Source organism: Hippopotamus amphibius, chromosome 5, assembly GCF_030028045.1.
Source record: "Hippopotamus amphibius kiboko isolate mHipAmp2 chromosome 5, mHipAmp2.hap2, whole genome shotgun sequence".
NCBI lineage: Eukaryota > Metazoa > Chordata > Mammalia > Artiodactyla > Hippopotamidae > Hippopotamus > Hippopotamus amphibius.
In genome coordinates, this window is record NC_080190.1 from 68,348 (window position 1) to 81,397 (window position 13,050).

General features: G+C 47.3%; 1 protein-coding gene across 3 annotated transcripts; it reads left to right on the forward strand.

Annotated features, from left to right (window-relative positions):
* Positions 1 to 551: 551 nt before the first annotated feature.
* SYCE1 (synaptonemal complex central element protein 1) lies at positions 552 to 12,186 on the forward strand. 3 transcript variants are annotated; one of them, XM_057737416.1, is made up of 13 exons: positions 552 to 668; positions 6,988 to 7,050; positions 7,702 to 7,761; positions 8,097 to 8,171; positions 8,822 to 8,869; positions 9,116 to 9,170; positions 9,888 to 9,977; positions 10,221 to 10,284; positions 11,104 to 11,170; positions 11,248 to 11,371; positions 11,444 to 11,554; positions 11,706 to 11,793; positions 12,039 to 12,186. In XM_057737416.1, exons 1-13 carry the CDS (start codon positions 599 to 601, stop codon positions 12,114 to 12,116), a joined length of 993 nt encoding a protein of 330 aa, XP_057593399.1. In that variant the 5' UTR covers positions 552 to 598; the 3' UTR covers positions 12,117 to 12,186. The 3 variants fall into 3 exon arrangements, with proteins under 3 accessions (XP_057593399.1, XP_057593397.1, XP_057593398.1); XM_057737414.1 differs by having other exon boundaries at positions 11,706 to 12,186; XM_057737415.1 differs by lacking the exon at positions 9,888 to 9,977 and having other exon boundaries at positions 11,706 to 12,186.
* Positions 12,187 to 13,050: the final 864 nt, after the last annotated feature.

The window sequence follows — 13,050 nt, forward strand, 5'->3', positions numbered from 1 at the left end:
CAGACCCGACACCGTCAAGCCCTCGGCTCCGCCTCCAGGGAGGATGCGTCACGCGCGGCTCGGGGTCCCGCGGGGAGGAATCAGGGTCTCGCTCCAGCCTCGCGCTCTCCTCCGCATCCAGCCAAGCAGGGCAACCAAGATGCGTCACGTGGCGCCAACCCACGGCCACGCTCCGGAAGGCCCACACGGAGTCTTCCGGCAAACCGGCAACCACCCCTACGTGTGCAGAGACAGCCAACGGAACCCGCCCACCCCACAGCCAGCGTCAGGCGCGCTCGCGGCAACGCGGGCGACGTCACGTGGGCCGGGCCCCGGGGAAGCCTCTACACACCCGGAGCTCACCGGCTCCTCAACCCGCCCATCGCAAGCCCGGAAGACCGCGCCGGCCCTTTCCGCTCTGCGCCGGGCGGCCTCAAGCATGCGCACTGACGCCTGCCCAACTGTCTAGCCCGCGGCCAGCTCGCGGGGTGGGGTGGGGGGTGTGAATGCGGCGTGGGAAGCACTGCGCAGGCGTGCTGAGGACGCCCCGCCCCCGGCGCAGGTTCCATCCAATCCCAGCGGAGGCGCCGGACGTTGGGCGCCGCCGAACTGAGAGGAAATGGCAGGGCGGCCAGGGCCTCCGCCCGTGGAGCCGGCGGGAACCGTAGGCCGGGCTGAGGAGGCCGGAGGTAGAGCTGCGCCTGATGGCGGCCTCCGACGAAACCTGCGGCGGGAGCCTGACTGTGGAGGGCTGGGTGGGCTGGGAGCGCACGCGGGCGCCGCTTCCTCAGAGTCGGGGCGGGCGTGAGGTAGAGCGGCTGTCAGCCCCTCCGGAAGCGTCTCGGCGGCCTTGCCGGGAGCTGCGAGGAGCCACCCGCAGGCCCGCGTCCTGCGTCCCCTTACTTCCCGCTGGCCTTGTTTGCCCCATGTGCTCCGCTTAAGTAGCTTACAGTAGGCAGAGGACATCCTTTCTGTTTGATCTTGAGAGTCCCCGCAGGCGTCGCCTCCTGCAACAGAAAAGAAAGTGTTCGTGGGGCTCCCACACCCGAGGGAGTGAGTCCGTCCCATTTCTCTCATCTTACAGCAGCGCGCTCCCGAATTTCCCTGCTGTCCCATAAGGGTTCGCAACAGTGGATTTTTTTTTCCCCCCCAAACCGGGATCCAGACGGCTCCACACAGCGTTACGGTGTTTTGTTTTTTGTTTTCTTCCTGCCACTGACCTGTCGAGCTATGGCTTCCACCACACCGGGAGAGGGGAGACATGGCAGCTCATTCCAGTAAAGAGTTTTCCGAAATTACAGCCTAGTATAGAGGAGAGAGATAAAAAAGTGTTCCCTAGATGTGTACACCCCTGGAAGGATATGCTCCTGGGTGTTATACAAAAGCGGAGAGAATCGTACGAGGACCACCCATCCCTCAGCCTGTTGACTCTGCTCTTCTTGGCCCATCTGTCCCCCTCGTTATGAACACGTCTTGGTGGTACCCTTCACACCTGCAGGCAGTAGTGTGGCTTTGGTACATGACAGGTGCTTCGTAGCCTTTTCATAAAATAAAGGTTTAAATAATGAAATGAACAGCACAGAAAGCTTGCTTGGAGCAGGGTGTGGTATCCAGTAACAATCGTCAGCTAAGGACATAGAGAACAACAGGACAAATTCATATAGATGCCTTTTCTTAAGCACCTACTTTGGCCACCACTGTGCCAAAGAAACCCTGTAGTATCTTTGTTTCAAGTTCCTCAAACTAGCGTACTTAGATGAAGGTTTAATCAGCTTCACCAGTGTCTTATAACTGATGAAATGCTGTATCCTGGGTGGCTTATAAACTTAAGAGTTTTAATTCTCACGGTTCTGGAGACTGGAAGTCCAAAGCAAAGCAAAAGCACCAGCAGATTCAGTGTGTGGTGAGGATTGGCTTCCTGGTTCGTAGATGTCCATCTTCTGGCTCTGTTCTCACATAGCAGAAGGGGCAAGGGAGCTCTCTGGGGTCTCTTAAAAGGTACTAATTCCATTCATGAGGGCCCCACCCCCTAATACCATTCCGTCAGACGTTAGGATTTCAACAAAATTTGGAGGAACACAAACATTCACTATAGCAATTAACAATGAAAGAAAATCAAGGGACATCAAGATTCCATTTTCAGTCCATCAGCTTGTTTAAAAAAGGGGGCAGTGGTACTATCTAGTGTTAAAGATAGTGTAGAGACACAGACCTTATACTCATGGTAAGAAGACTAGTAGGTAAAGGCTTTGCAGTACCCCATCTGGCACAAATTTTAGCACTTAAATTATTTTTCCCCGATTTTGGTCACCTTCCTAAAAGATCACTCAAAGCATATAGATGTATGTATTGGATAGTCACTGGAGTCTAGACTGTGGTAGGAAAACATGGGGAGGGAATAGCTAAATCCCATGCATAATGGGATATACCTGTAAAGTGGATTTCTAAAATGAGGAAGAGATGGAATTAAAATCCAGGTAACTAAGTCAACTTTTAAATGATTAGATATACAGATACAGCATGATCTTCAAAAGAGATATTTTTATGAGAGAAAAGCAAGATGGAAAAATTGTAGTAGTGTGTAGGTTGCACAGAAAGATGTCTGGAGGCTATTTTTCTAATTGACTCTGTGGGAGGGCTTTGGTTTCTGAGGGCAATGCAGAAGTGAAGGAACATTTTTAATCTTAATGTTTGTTTTTTCTACTAGAACTATGTAATTGATACTTGTGGAACTTTAAATTGTAAAAGTGAAAGGGGACATTTTTAAAATGCCATTTGAGGATCATATGTTAATATCCGTTACTATTAATCTCAGTTTTAATTCCACTGTGTTTACTACATAAGAGAGTGTCCTTATACTTCAGGACTTCACACTGTAGTATTTGGGGGTAATGAAGCATTGTGTCTGCAACTCATTCTCAAGGTTCAGGAATGTTAGCAAATGGAAAATCAGGGTGAAGGGCATGTAGGCTGTATGTCCTATGTCTGCAACTTTTAAGTAAATTTGAAATTATTTAAAAATAAGTAAAAGGTAGGGGACTCATACAACATAGGAAGTTTTGTAACCTTGATTTTTTTTATTAATAATATATTAGTTGGTTCATTCAACAGATATTTACTGCTTTCCCATTCTGTGCCTTACCTTATGACATGCAATAGAGAGAAGAAAAATAGAGGTGCAGCTCACTGCCTAGTCTATTAATAATAATGCCTGGAAAAATTGTTGCTCAAACTGTAAAAGGCATTTTGGGGTTACCCAGAGAAATCTATTAACTTTTAAAAGTAAAACCATAAGCAGAAGTATGTGGTGAAAAGTAAACATTCTCTTACCTAGCTTTTCAGCCCTGCTCTCCAGAAGAACTACTGTTGAAAAATTTTTGTGTGCTTTGGGCCACAAATTTTCTAGACATAGGATACATATATTTTAAAATGACGAAGTATATCTGTAACCTCTTTCTGTAGCCAGATGGGATTCTATATTACACCATTTTGCACTTTCCTTCCTTTAATCTAGGATCACTTTCATTATTAATACATATAAATCTACCCCCTTTTCAATGGCTGCACAATATTCTCTTATGGGCATGATTCATAAATTCTCTACTGATGGGCATTCATGTTGTTTCCCACTTGTAACATAAATATTGCTTCAGTGTCATTTAACATACCTTGCGCATATTTAACCAAGCATGTCTGATGGATAAATTCCTAGAAGTGGAATTTTGTCTTCAAAATGTTGATATAGCCAAACTGTCCTCCAAAAGGTTGCATCAGTTTCCACACTCTATCAGTGCATATTAGTGCCTGTTTCCCTACATCATCATAAACACTGGGCATTATCAGACTTACTAATCTTTACCAACCTGCTAGATACAACATTTTATTTTCATCTCTTTAATTATGACTGAGATTGTACATCTTTTCAAATATTAACTATTGGTGTAGTTTTTGGTTAACTGTTCTCTCCATTCCTCCATTCTTCTGTAAAAATGATTACCTTATCTATATTGATTGACTGGTTGGTTGGTTGGTTGATTTTTTTTTAACTTATTGTGGAAAAATTTAAGCATATACAAAAGAATATACAGGCACATGAAAAGATACTCACTCAACATCGCTAATTATTAGAGAAATTGAAATCAAAACTACAATGAGGTATCACCTCACACTGGTCAGAATGGCCATCATCAAAAAATCTACAAATAATAAATGCTGAAGAGGGTGTGGAGAGAAGGGAACCCTCCTACACTGTTGGTGGGAATATAAATTGGTGCAGCCACTATGTAGAACAGTATGGAACTTCCTTAAAAAAACTAAAAATAGAGTTACCATATGATCCAGCAATCCCACTCGTGGGCATATATATATCTGGCAAAGATGAAAGCTCTAATTAAAAAAGATACATCCACCCCAGTGTCCTACCAGCACTGTTTACAGTTACCAAGACATGGAAGCAACCTAAATGTCCATTGACAGATGAATGCATAAAGATGTGTGTGTGTGTATATATGTATACTGGGATATCACTCAGCCACAAAAAAGAATGAAATAATGTCATTTGCAGCAACATGGAGGGACTAAGTGAAGTAAGTCAGAGAGAGACAAATATCATATGATATCACATATTCGGAATCTAAAACAGTGGTACAAATGAACTTATTTACAAAACAGAAGTCCACTCACAGACAGAAAATAAACTTATGGTTGCCAAAGGTGATAGGGGTTGGGGAGGGATAAATTAGCATTGGGATTAACAGATACACACTACTAAATATAAACAGCAAGGACTACTGTATAGCACAGGGAACTATGTTCAATATTTTTTAATCTAAGAGAAAAGCATCTAATGTGTATATATATATTTATATGTATAAATTATATATGTAATTTATGTATATTTATAACCAAATCACTTTGCTGTACACCTGAAACTAACACATTGTAAATCAAGCATACTTCAATTTAAAAAATTTTTAAGAACAAAGTATAATTACCTATGAACTCAGCTTTCAGTTTTAACAAGTATCAGCTCTTAACCAATCTTATTTCCTCATTATCCTCACCCACTCCCTACCACCTACTCCATTTCATTTCACAGTATCCCAGGCATCATAATGTATCATCCATAAATATTTGCATGTGTATCTCTAAAGAATAAGTACTCTTTTCAGAAAAGTAACCACAATAGCATTGTCACATCTGAATTAATAGTTGTTGCGTCAACTATCTAGTCAATTTTCAAATTTCCCTGATTGTGTTTTTAAAAAGTGCTTTGGATTGAATCAAGATCCAAATATGATCCACTATATTGAAATTGGTTGATATGTTTCTTTAACCTCTTTTTGTTTGTAAGGGTCTTCCTTTCTCCCTTTTCCCCCAAAATTGTATGTGTGTGTGTATGTATGTATGTATGTATGTGTGTATTTATTTTTGGCTGTGTTGGGTCTTCATTGCTGCACACTGGCTGTCTCTAGTTGCGGCGATCAGAGGCTATTCTTTTGTTGTGGTGTGCTGGCTTCTCAGTGTGGTGGCTTCTCTTGTTGCGGAGCATGGCCTCCAGGCGCACAGGTTTCAGTAGTTGTGGCATACATGTTCTAGAGCGCAGACTCAGTAGTTGTGGCACATGGGCTTAGTTGTTCCACGGCATGTGGGATCTTCCTGGACCAGGGATCAAACCTGTGTCCCCTGCATTGGCAGGTGGATTCTTAACCATTGCACCACCAGGGAAGTTCCTGTCCCGGGGCTTTGATTCAAGGAAAGTGAAAGTCTGCTCGCCCTCCTTGGCCCCAGCTTGCAGCTGAGATGCTGCCCCTCCGGGTGCTCACCAGCCTCCTTCCACCTGCTGCTCCGCTTCCTCTGCTGCCTGCTCCAGACCAGGACCTAGTACCGCAGAGCCTGGAGGGGTTGCTGGGAGGTTTGCTTTGTTTTTAAATGTTCTCAAAGTTAAATTAGAAAAAAGATTTAATTAGGAGCCAGATTGAGTCAGAAAAGGGAATAAAAACACTGGACATGTGGGCCTTAGAGTGCACAGGCTCAGTAGTTGTGGCATGCAGGCTGTAGAGCGCTGACTCAGTAGTTGTGGTGCACGGGCTTAGTTGCTCCACAGCATGTGGGATCTTCCTGGACCAGGGATCAAACCCGTGTTTGAGTCTTAACCACTGCACCACCAGGGAAGTACCTTCAAAATGTATTTAAAGAAACTGGGTTGTTTTTCCTGTGAAGTTTCCTAGTGTGGATGTCGCTAATTGCATGCCCATATGCCACTTAAAATGTTCCTCTTTCCCTGTATTTCCTTTGAATTGGTTATTTAGATTGAGAGGCTTAACAGGTATGTGTCATTTTTTGATAAGAATCTTACATTGTATTTTTATATCAAGTAGCTCATAGTGTCCAGTTATCTTTATTGTGATGTTAATGCCATCGATAATAATTGCTTAGATTTAAGGAGTTAAAAATAAGTACCTATATTGATTATAAGCAAATTAATATGGACTATTTTACTGGGAGGCTCCAGAATAATGACTGTATGTAGGAAAGCTATTTGTATTTATATATATTTGAATGAGACATCGTATTACATTTTCTCACTATTCCTTGTGAGGTTTTGCAGGGTAATATTCTCTAGAAATTTCTAGTTGATTATGCCATCTACCAGTTACAGTGACTTCTGACTCCTTGTTAATACCACTTCTTTTTTTTTTTTCATTATTACATGCTGAGCTTTGACCAAGCCTTGAACAGTATCAGCAGTAAGAGTGCACCCCTTCCCTTGCCCAGAGTTTTATTAAGGGGAAATCTGTGGTGTTATTTCACCCTTTAGGAAAAGCTGACCATGAAAGGGCCCAATTCATCTCTTGTGCAGCGTCTCCCTCAGGTCAAGGAGCAGAGGCACCACTCTGGCTGGAGACCTGCCCTCAGCCCACCTCAGTCCCAGCCCAAGGTTATCAGATCCTACCTCAGGCTTCTCACTCCTACATAATTCTTAAATGTTTGGTTTTGTCTCCACAGGGCAGGCCAAGTCCTCACAGAAAATTGAAGACTTGATGGAAATGGTGAAGAAGTTGCAGAAAGGTCACGTCTCCTTTGTAACTGAGGCTCAGCCTGAGGTTTGGGGTCAGGCAGAAGCAGAATCAATTCCACACCCCAGAATTCACCACCTTGGGAAATTAACTCATTTGTTCTTTCTTACTTTTAAAACAATTCTTTTACAGTATAAATGTGACCCCATGATTCAAAATTCAAGTATAAGGGGATAAAATGCAAAACATTTTCCCAAAACCCAGTTGCAATCCACTTGCTGGCCATCCATTTAGCTCCCACTGCACTCTGTTGAATCCAGGTTTTCACCTTTACCTCCCTTCCCTCCGCCTCACCTCTGCTCCTCTCTGCTTGCTCATCAGGCACCTTCCACTCATGTTTCCACCTCAGGGCTGGCCTTTGCACTGACTGTCTCTCACCGCCACCCAGGGAACTGCACAGCCTGCCCTCCTCATGTGATTTGGGGCCCTCAAGTGATCTTGCCATATCTGAAGAAGCACATCCCATTCCTTCACTTTTTAATCTGTTGCTCCTCTGTTTCTCTTGACTGCAGTTACCACAGCCTGACTTGGTATCTCTGTCTGTTCCTGTCTATCTTCCCCAGAATGTGAGCCCTTGGAGGGCATCCACCTCCCTCTGCCTGCCCTGTCATCTTCACTCAACAACCTCCTTCTCTCCCTGCAGCGGGAAGCCTAGAGCCCAGGGTTGAGGTCCTGATTAACCGGATTAACGAGGTTCAGCAAGGTAAGCCCAGGACCTTGGCTTGTCTGCCAGGAGCAGCTACATAATTTGCAGGGCCCAGTACAAAATGAAAATGCAGGGCCCCTTGTTCAAAATTGCTAAGTGATTTGAAACAGAGCATTAAACCAAGCATGGTTCTGTTGGTCCATCTAAATACAGGTTCTATAGTCACATGTTTATTAACCTGGCTCTGCTGTCAACTGAGCCCAACAAGAAGGGCTTGGGCTCTGGAAGCCTTGTTTCCTGCTCTGTAAAATCTGGATCCCTCTGGGTTTGCTTGAAGATAAATGTGTAATGTTTGCAAGGACAGACACACAATGTGCTGCTGTTTGACACAGCAAAAAAGAAAGCCAGTGAGGAGCTGGGAGAGGCCCGGACTGTCTGGGAGACGCTGCAGAAGGAACTGGACTCATGTAAGCTTGTGGGGGATCACCCAGAGGTCCCCACAGTGTCATACATCCTTGAACCCCGTATTCCAGAAGGTCAGCACCCTTGCCATGGCCAAGGGCTCCTGCCTTCTCTCCGACCTGAGGGACAATCAATCTCCCCTGTCCAACTCTGGATGGGACTGTTCCTGAAACATCCTCCAAGCATACTCCTACCTCAGGGCCTTTGCTAGGCAGTTCCCCCAAATAATACAGGTTCCTGTTGCCTCACATCATCATTCAGCTCTCAGCTCAAATGTCCCTTTCTCAGAGAGGCCTTCCCAGTTACCCCACCCAAAGACAGTACCCTGCCCGCACCCAGTCACATGTCCCTTACTACTTGATGTGTTTCTTCACAGCCCTTATCCAGCTTCATGTGATGTGCTTATTTTTTCTCTTCCCCCCATGTAAACGCACTGGCATTCCACAGGGTCCTCAGCCACCTTTATCAACTTCGGGGCCCTTTGGTGCTTACAGGGAGCATGGGCACAAGAGGGGCAAGGGCTTACCTTGAGGGGTCTACATTTGGGGTTAGGAGTAGGGCTGTACCAAACCTCCCATGTGACCATGGGCAAACCCAGTCCCTCAGGGTGCAGCGTGTGGTTCCTAAAGCCTGAATATGTTATTGATTTTTCCAGTGAGTGGAGAGAAAGCACACCTGAAAGAGATCTTGAGCAAAAAGCAAGGTAATTGCAGCTACTCTTATCTCCAGGTTTTTGCCTTTGCCACCCTGCAGAAGCCCACTCTATAGCAGTAGAAGCCTTTTGAAACCTGAATCATCTTGCATCCCTCCTGTGGCTTCCACCAGACACACAGTAAATGACAAAGTCCCATCAGCTCCAGGAGACCCCACGTGATCTGGCACTTTTACCTCCGCCCAAATCTCATGCCTTGATGGGCTCTCACAGGACCCTCACTTCCTATCCCCACAGAGACCCTGAGGATCCTCCGGCTCCACTGCCAGGAGAAGGAGAGTGAGGCACAGAGGTAAGAGCTTCCATCTTGCCCCTGCTCAGCGTTGCCCCTTCATTCTGGTAGAGTAGAGAAAGTAAGGGAAATTGGTCTTAGACCCATAGCTTCCATCTTCTCCCTCTGTAAAACAGGGAGGCCAGATGACTGTCTTACCACTTAGACTCCAACAGTAGGCAGTAGTGTTAAGACGACTCTCTCATTCCCTGGGATAATCATTCATTTGCTAGGATATCAATTAAATTCCTTCAGCTGGTTTTTATTCCATACCTTTTATACTTTCTGCAGGCTCTCATGGCTGTCTGTTCACACATCTGTCCCTTCATTTAGGCTTCAAGCCAACCATCTATCTATCAATCCCTCTCCATTCATCCATTATCCTTCCATCCACCCAACTATTTGTGCATCCATCTCTCTACCTCCTGAATGCTCGCTTTGCTCATTTTGTGACCAGAGGCCCCAAGCCCTGGCATACCAACATTGAAACTGTTTGAGAAATTCACATGAGATTAATATGTATGTGGGCTTGTGCGTGTGACCATGCCCACATTGATCTCCTTAATCTTCATGACATTTCTAGAGGGCATGTGCTCATGCCCCACCCCTCACATTACAGAGAAGGACCTCAATCTAGAAGGCTAGAACAGACCTCAAGAGAAGGAGCCTGAAGCCCCACCCCAGAGCCCTTCTAGGGAGACATTCAGAAAATATGATGGCTGCCTTGCCTCTTGCCAGGAAGCAAACTATGCTGCAGGAGTGCAAGGAGCGAATTTCTTCCCTGAACTCCCAGATTGAGCAAGAAAAGAAAAAACAGAGGCAGCTGAGGTAAGGTCAATGCCCAAGGCTTGAGGGGCTGGATGGGTTGTAAGTGGGGGTAATACTAGGAATGGGGGTTAGAAGAGGAGCTGGCTGAGCTGAAGCTTGGAAGGTCAAGGAAGCAAAAGTGCTTCCAGCAGAGTGAAGAGCATGGGCAAACTCCCCCATGTCTGTGCATGAAGACCCCAGCCTAGGCCAGGTTGGGAAGGGGTGTCAACCCATGGCCCCTCATCCTGTGTGGTTGGTCCTCAGGTTGGACTTCGAGGAACAACTGGAGGATCTGATGGGCCAGCATAAGGACCTCTGGGAATTTCACGTGAGTCACTCAGAGCCACTCCTTTCACCTTCCACATCTTCCCTGGCAGCACCAGGCCAAAAATTCAGGGTCATCCTCTAGGCCTCCTTCCTCTCAATGGCCACACCCAGTTCCTGAGCAAGCCCTGGCAGCCATATGTCAGAATCATGCTCTGTCCGGTTCCTCATCACCCTCACTGCTACCCAGTGTTGTCCTCTTCACTGGCCCTGCCCACCCATCCCTGATGCCCACCCCCTCCAGGGGCCTTAAGTGGTCAGGAAGAACCCTGATGAACCAAGGAGGGGTTATCCATAGAGGAGATTCATGGATGTGTTTGGGGCCATCAAAGACACAGGGCAGATAGTGGGGAACCAAGCAGGCCAGTGTTTGCCACCTGGGGATCCCAAAAAAGAAAATAAGCAGAGAGAATGAATGTCAGGATAGAGGGCTCCATGAGGTCACATAGAGGGAAGAGAAGGAACTGCAGTCTTGGTCTGGTTAACAGACTCTCCAGAGAACAGCCTTGATTTGTGGTGTTTGCAGGATCCCCTGTAGTAAATAATCACCCCAGGGCTAATTTCAAACCTGGCAGAATTCCTGAACACTAACCACCTCATGAGCTTCTCCAGCATGGCACCACAGGTACCTGGGGTGAAACAGTTCCAGGCGGAGGGAATGGCCAATGCAAAGGCCCTGAGGCTGGACAGTGCCTGGCATTCATGGAGGGCCAGATTAGTAGGAAGTGAGGTGTGTTGAGTAAAGACCAGATCCAGATCGGCTTCTCTGAGGCACATGGGAGGAAGCCGGGAGATGTGGACAGGCCTCCTTTCTACCCCTCAGAAGCCAGAGAGGCTGGCCCTGGAGATTGGCGCCCTAGACAGCAGCAAGGAGCAGTTGCTCAAAGAAGGTGAGCCCTGGAGAATGGGGATGCCCTTCTCTGCCCTGCCCTTCTCTGCCCTGCCCATCTGTCCCTTCCTGCTGCAGAGAAACTGGTGGAGGCAAAGCTGGAGGATGTGAAGCATCGACTGTGCTCCCAGTTTGGAGCCAAGGGCTGCTCAACAATCACTGAGGGGCTCTTCCTCCGCAGCCAGGAGGCAGCAGCTGTGGTGTAAGACAGGAATGGGGAGGGGGGGAATGGGCAGAGGGAGGGAGCTGCCAGCTCTGATGGCCCCACCCTCAGGCATCTGTTTGAGGAGGAGAACAAGAAGGCCCAGGAGCTCCTGGAGGCTGCTGCCCAGCGCCAGGAGCAACTACAACAGAAGTGCCAGCAGCTGCAGCAGAAGAGGCAGAGGTGGGCATGAAGCCCTTTGCCCCAGTCCCCAAGGGGAAGGTGGCTGAGGGAATCTCTGGTCCCTCATAGACTCTGTCTCTTGGTCTCTTTACAATCCTACCCTTCTCCCCACCAACTCTCCTACCCCAACCCCCTGCCCCTTTCTGTCCAGGCTGAAGGAGGAGCTGCAAAAGCTTGGGGTGCAGGTCCCTGCTCAAGCCCAGAGCAAGCAAGAGGAAGGGGCTGGCCCAGGAGAAGCTGTGAGTCCTGGAATCTGGTGCAGGGAGCAGAGACAGCTTATGAAAGGAGCTGTGGGTGGGAAGGCAAGAAGGGGGTCCGCAGATTCCTCAGAAGAAAGTCTTCAGGGAAGGGCATTCCCGAAGGGATACAGCCAAGGCAAAGGAGCAGAGGCTGGCAGTGGTGGGATGAGGAGGGGCAGGACCCAGAGAGGGTCTGGGCACAGGGATGTGAGGAGACTCCCACCTCAGACCCTAACCCTCTGCAGGCCGATCCCAAGCCCCTTGGAGTCATTGAGGAGAAAGACCCAGAGCTGCCCACCGAGCAGGGCCTGATGCCCTCCTAGGCAGGGAGGACCCACCCTGCACTGAAGCTTATGCCCTGGGCTTCAGGAAATAAAGGCATTATTTCAATACAACTGCCTCAGCTGAGTCCATGCTTGTGTGTGTGGTGGGGGGTGGGGGTGGGGTGTCCATCCCAAGATCCCTGGCACCTGAGACTGAGTGAAGCCTTGGCCATACTCTGCCTCTTGGGTTCAGCCAGAGTCCCACAGCAGGCACTCAATAAATGTTTCTCTAATTTCACAGTCTCTGACCTGGTCATCTCTAGGACTTGAGATGTTCTAGGTCCCCAGGCAGAGGGATGCAAGACTAAGACCCTCTCACAGGGTTCTGCAAACCCACTCTATGATTGTTTCTTCCATTCCTTATTCAGGCCTAGACCACACAGAATCCCAGAAATCCCATGAGGACCAAGGTGCTGGGGTCCTTAGCAGTTAGTTCCATGCCCACAGTCCCCACTGATTAGCCGAGAAAAAGAAATGTAATTGGAGCTGAAATGTAATTTGTGCCCTCAAAAGCACAAAATCTATACCTGAGACGCTTGTTAGAAGAACGTATGTTAGAAATCCTCAGTGTTTTGGGAGTCAATAACCTAGGACTATTGTGTGCTAATGGCATGTTTCAAATCTACTGGAATGCATCAGCCCAAGCAAGGGCAATGTTGGGAGTCAAAATCTGTGCTCCTGGGTCAAAAGACAGTGAATTCAGTAGGTACAAAGAGCCTTTCTCTTCAGAGGCTCCCCCACCCAGGTAGGACAGTGACATAGCAGGGTAGAGAGAAACCTCAATAATCCATATATAGGATGGAGAAAAAGACGGTGGCGAAGTAGAGGGCCGTGGAATGCATCCCTCTCCACAGATGCATTGGGAATGCACCAAAAGACACAATAATTCCCACAGAGAACCAACTGAACACCAGCAGATGACCTTGGACACCAG

Excerpts from the sequence above, each read along its gene's own strand:
- SYCE1 (XM_057737414.1), top strand. The coding sequence starts at position 599 with ATGGCAGGGCGGCCAGGGCCTCCGCCCGTGGAGCCGGCGGGAACCGTA. Across the intron at positions 669-6,987 it reads CCGGGCTGAGGAGGCCGGAG|GGCAGGCCAAGTCCTCACAG; the intron begins GTAGAGCTGCGC and ends TTGTCTCCACAG. Across the intron at positions 11,171-11,247 it reads GGAGCAGTTGCTCAAAGAAG|AGAAACTGGTGGAGGCAAAG; the intron begins GTGAGCCCTGGA and ends TTCCTGCTGCAG.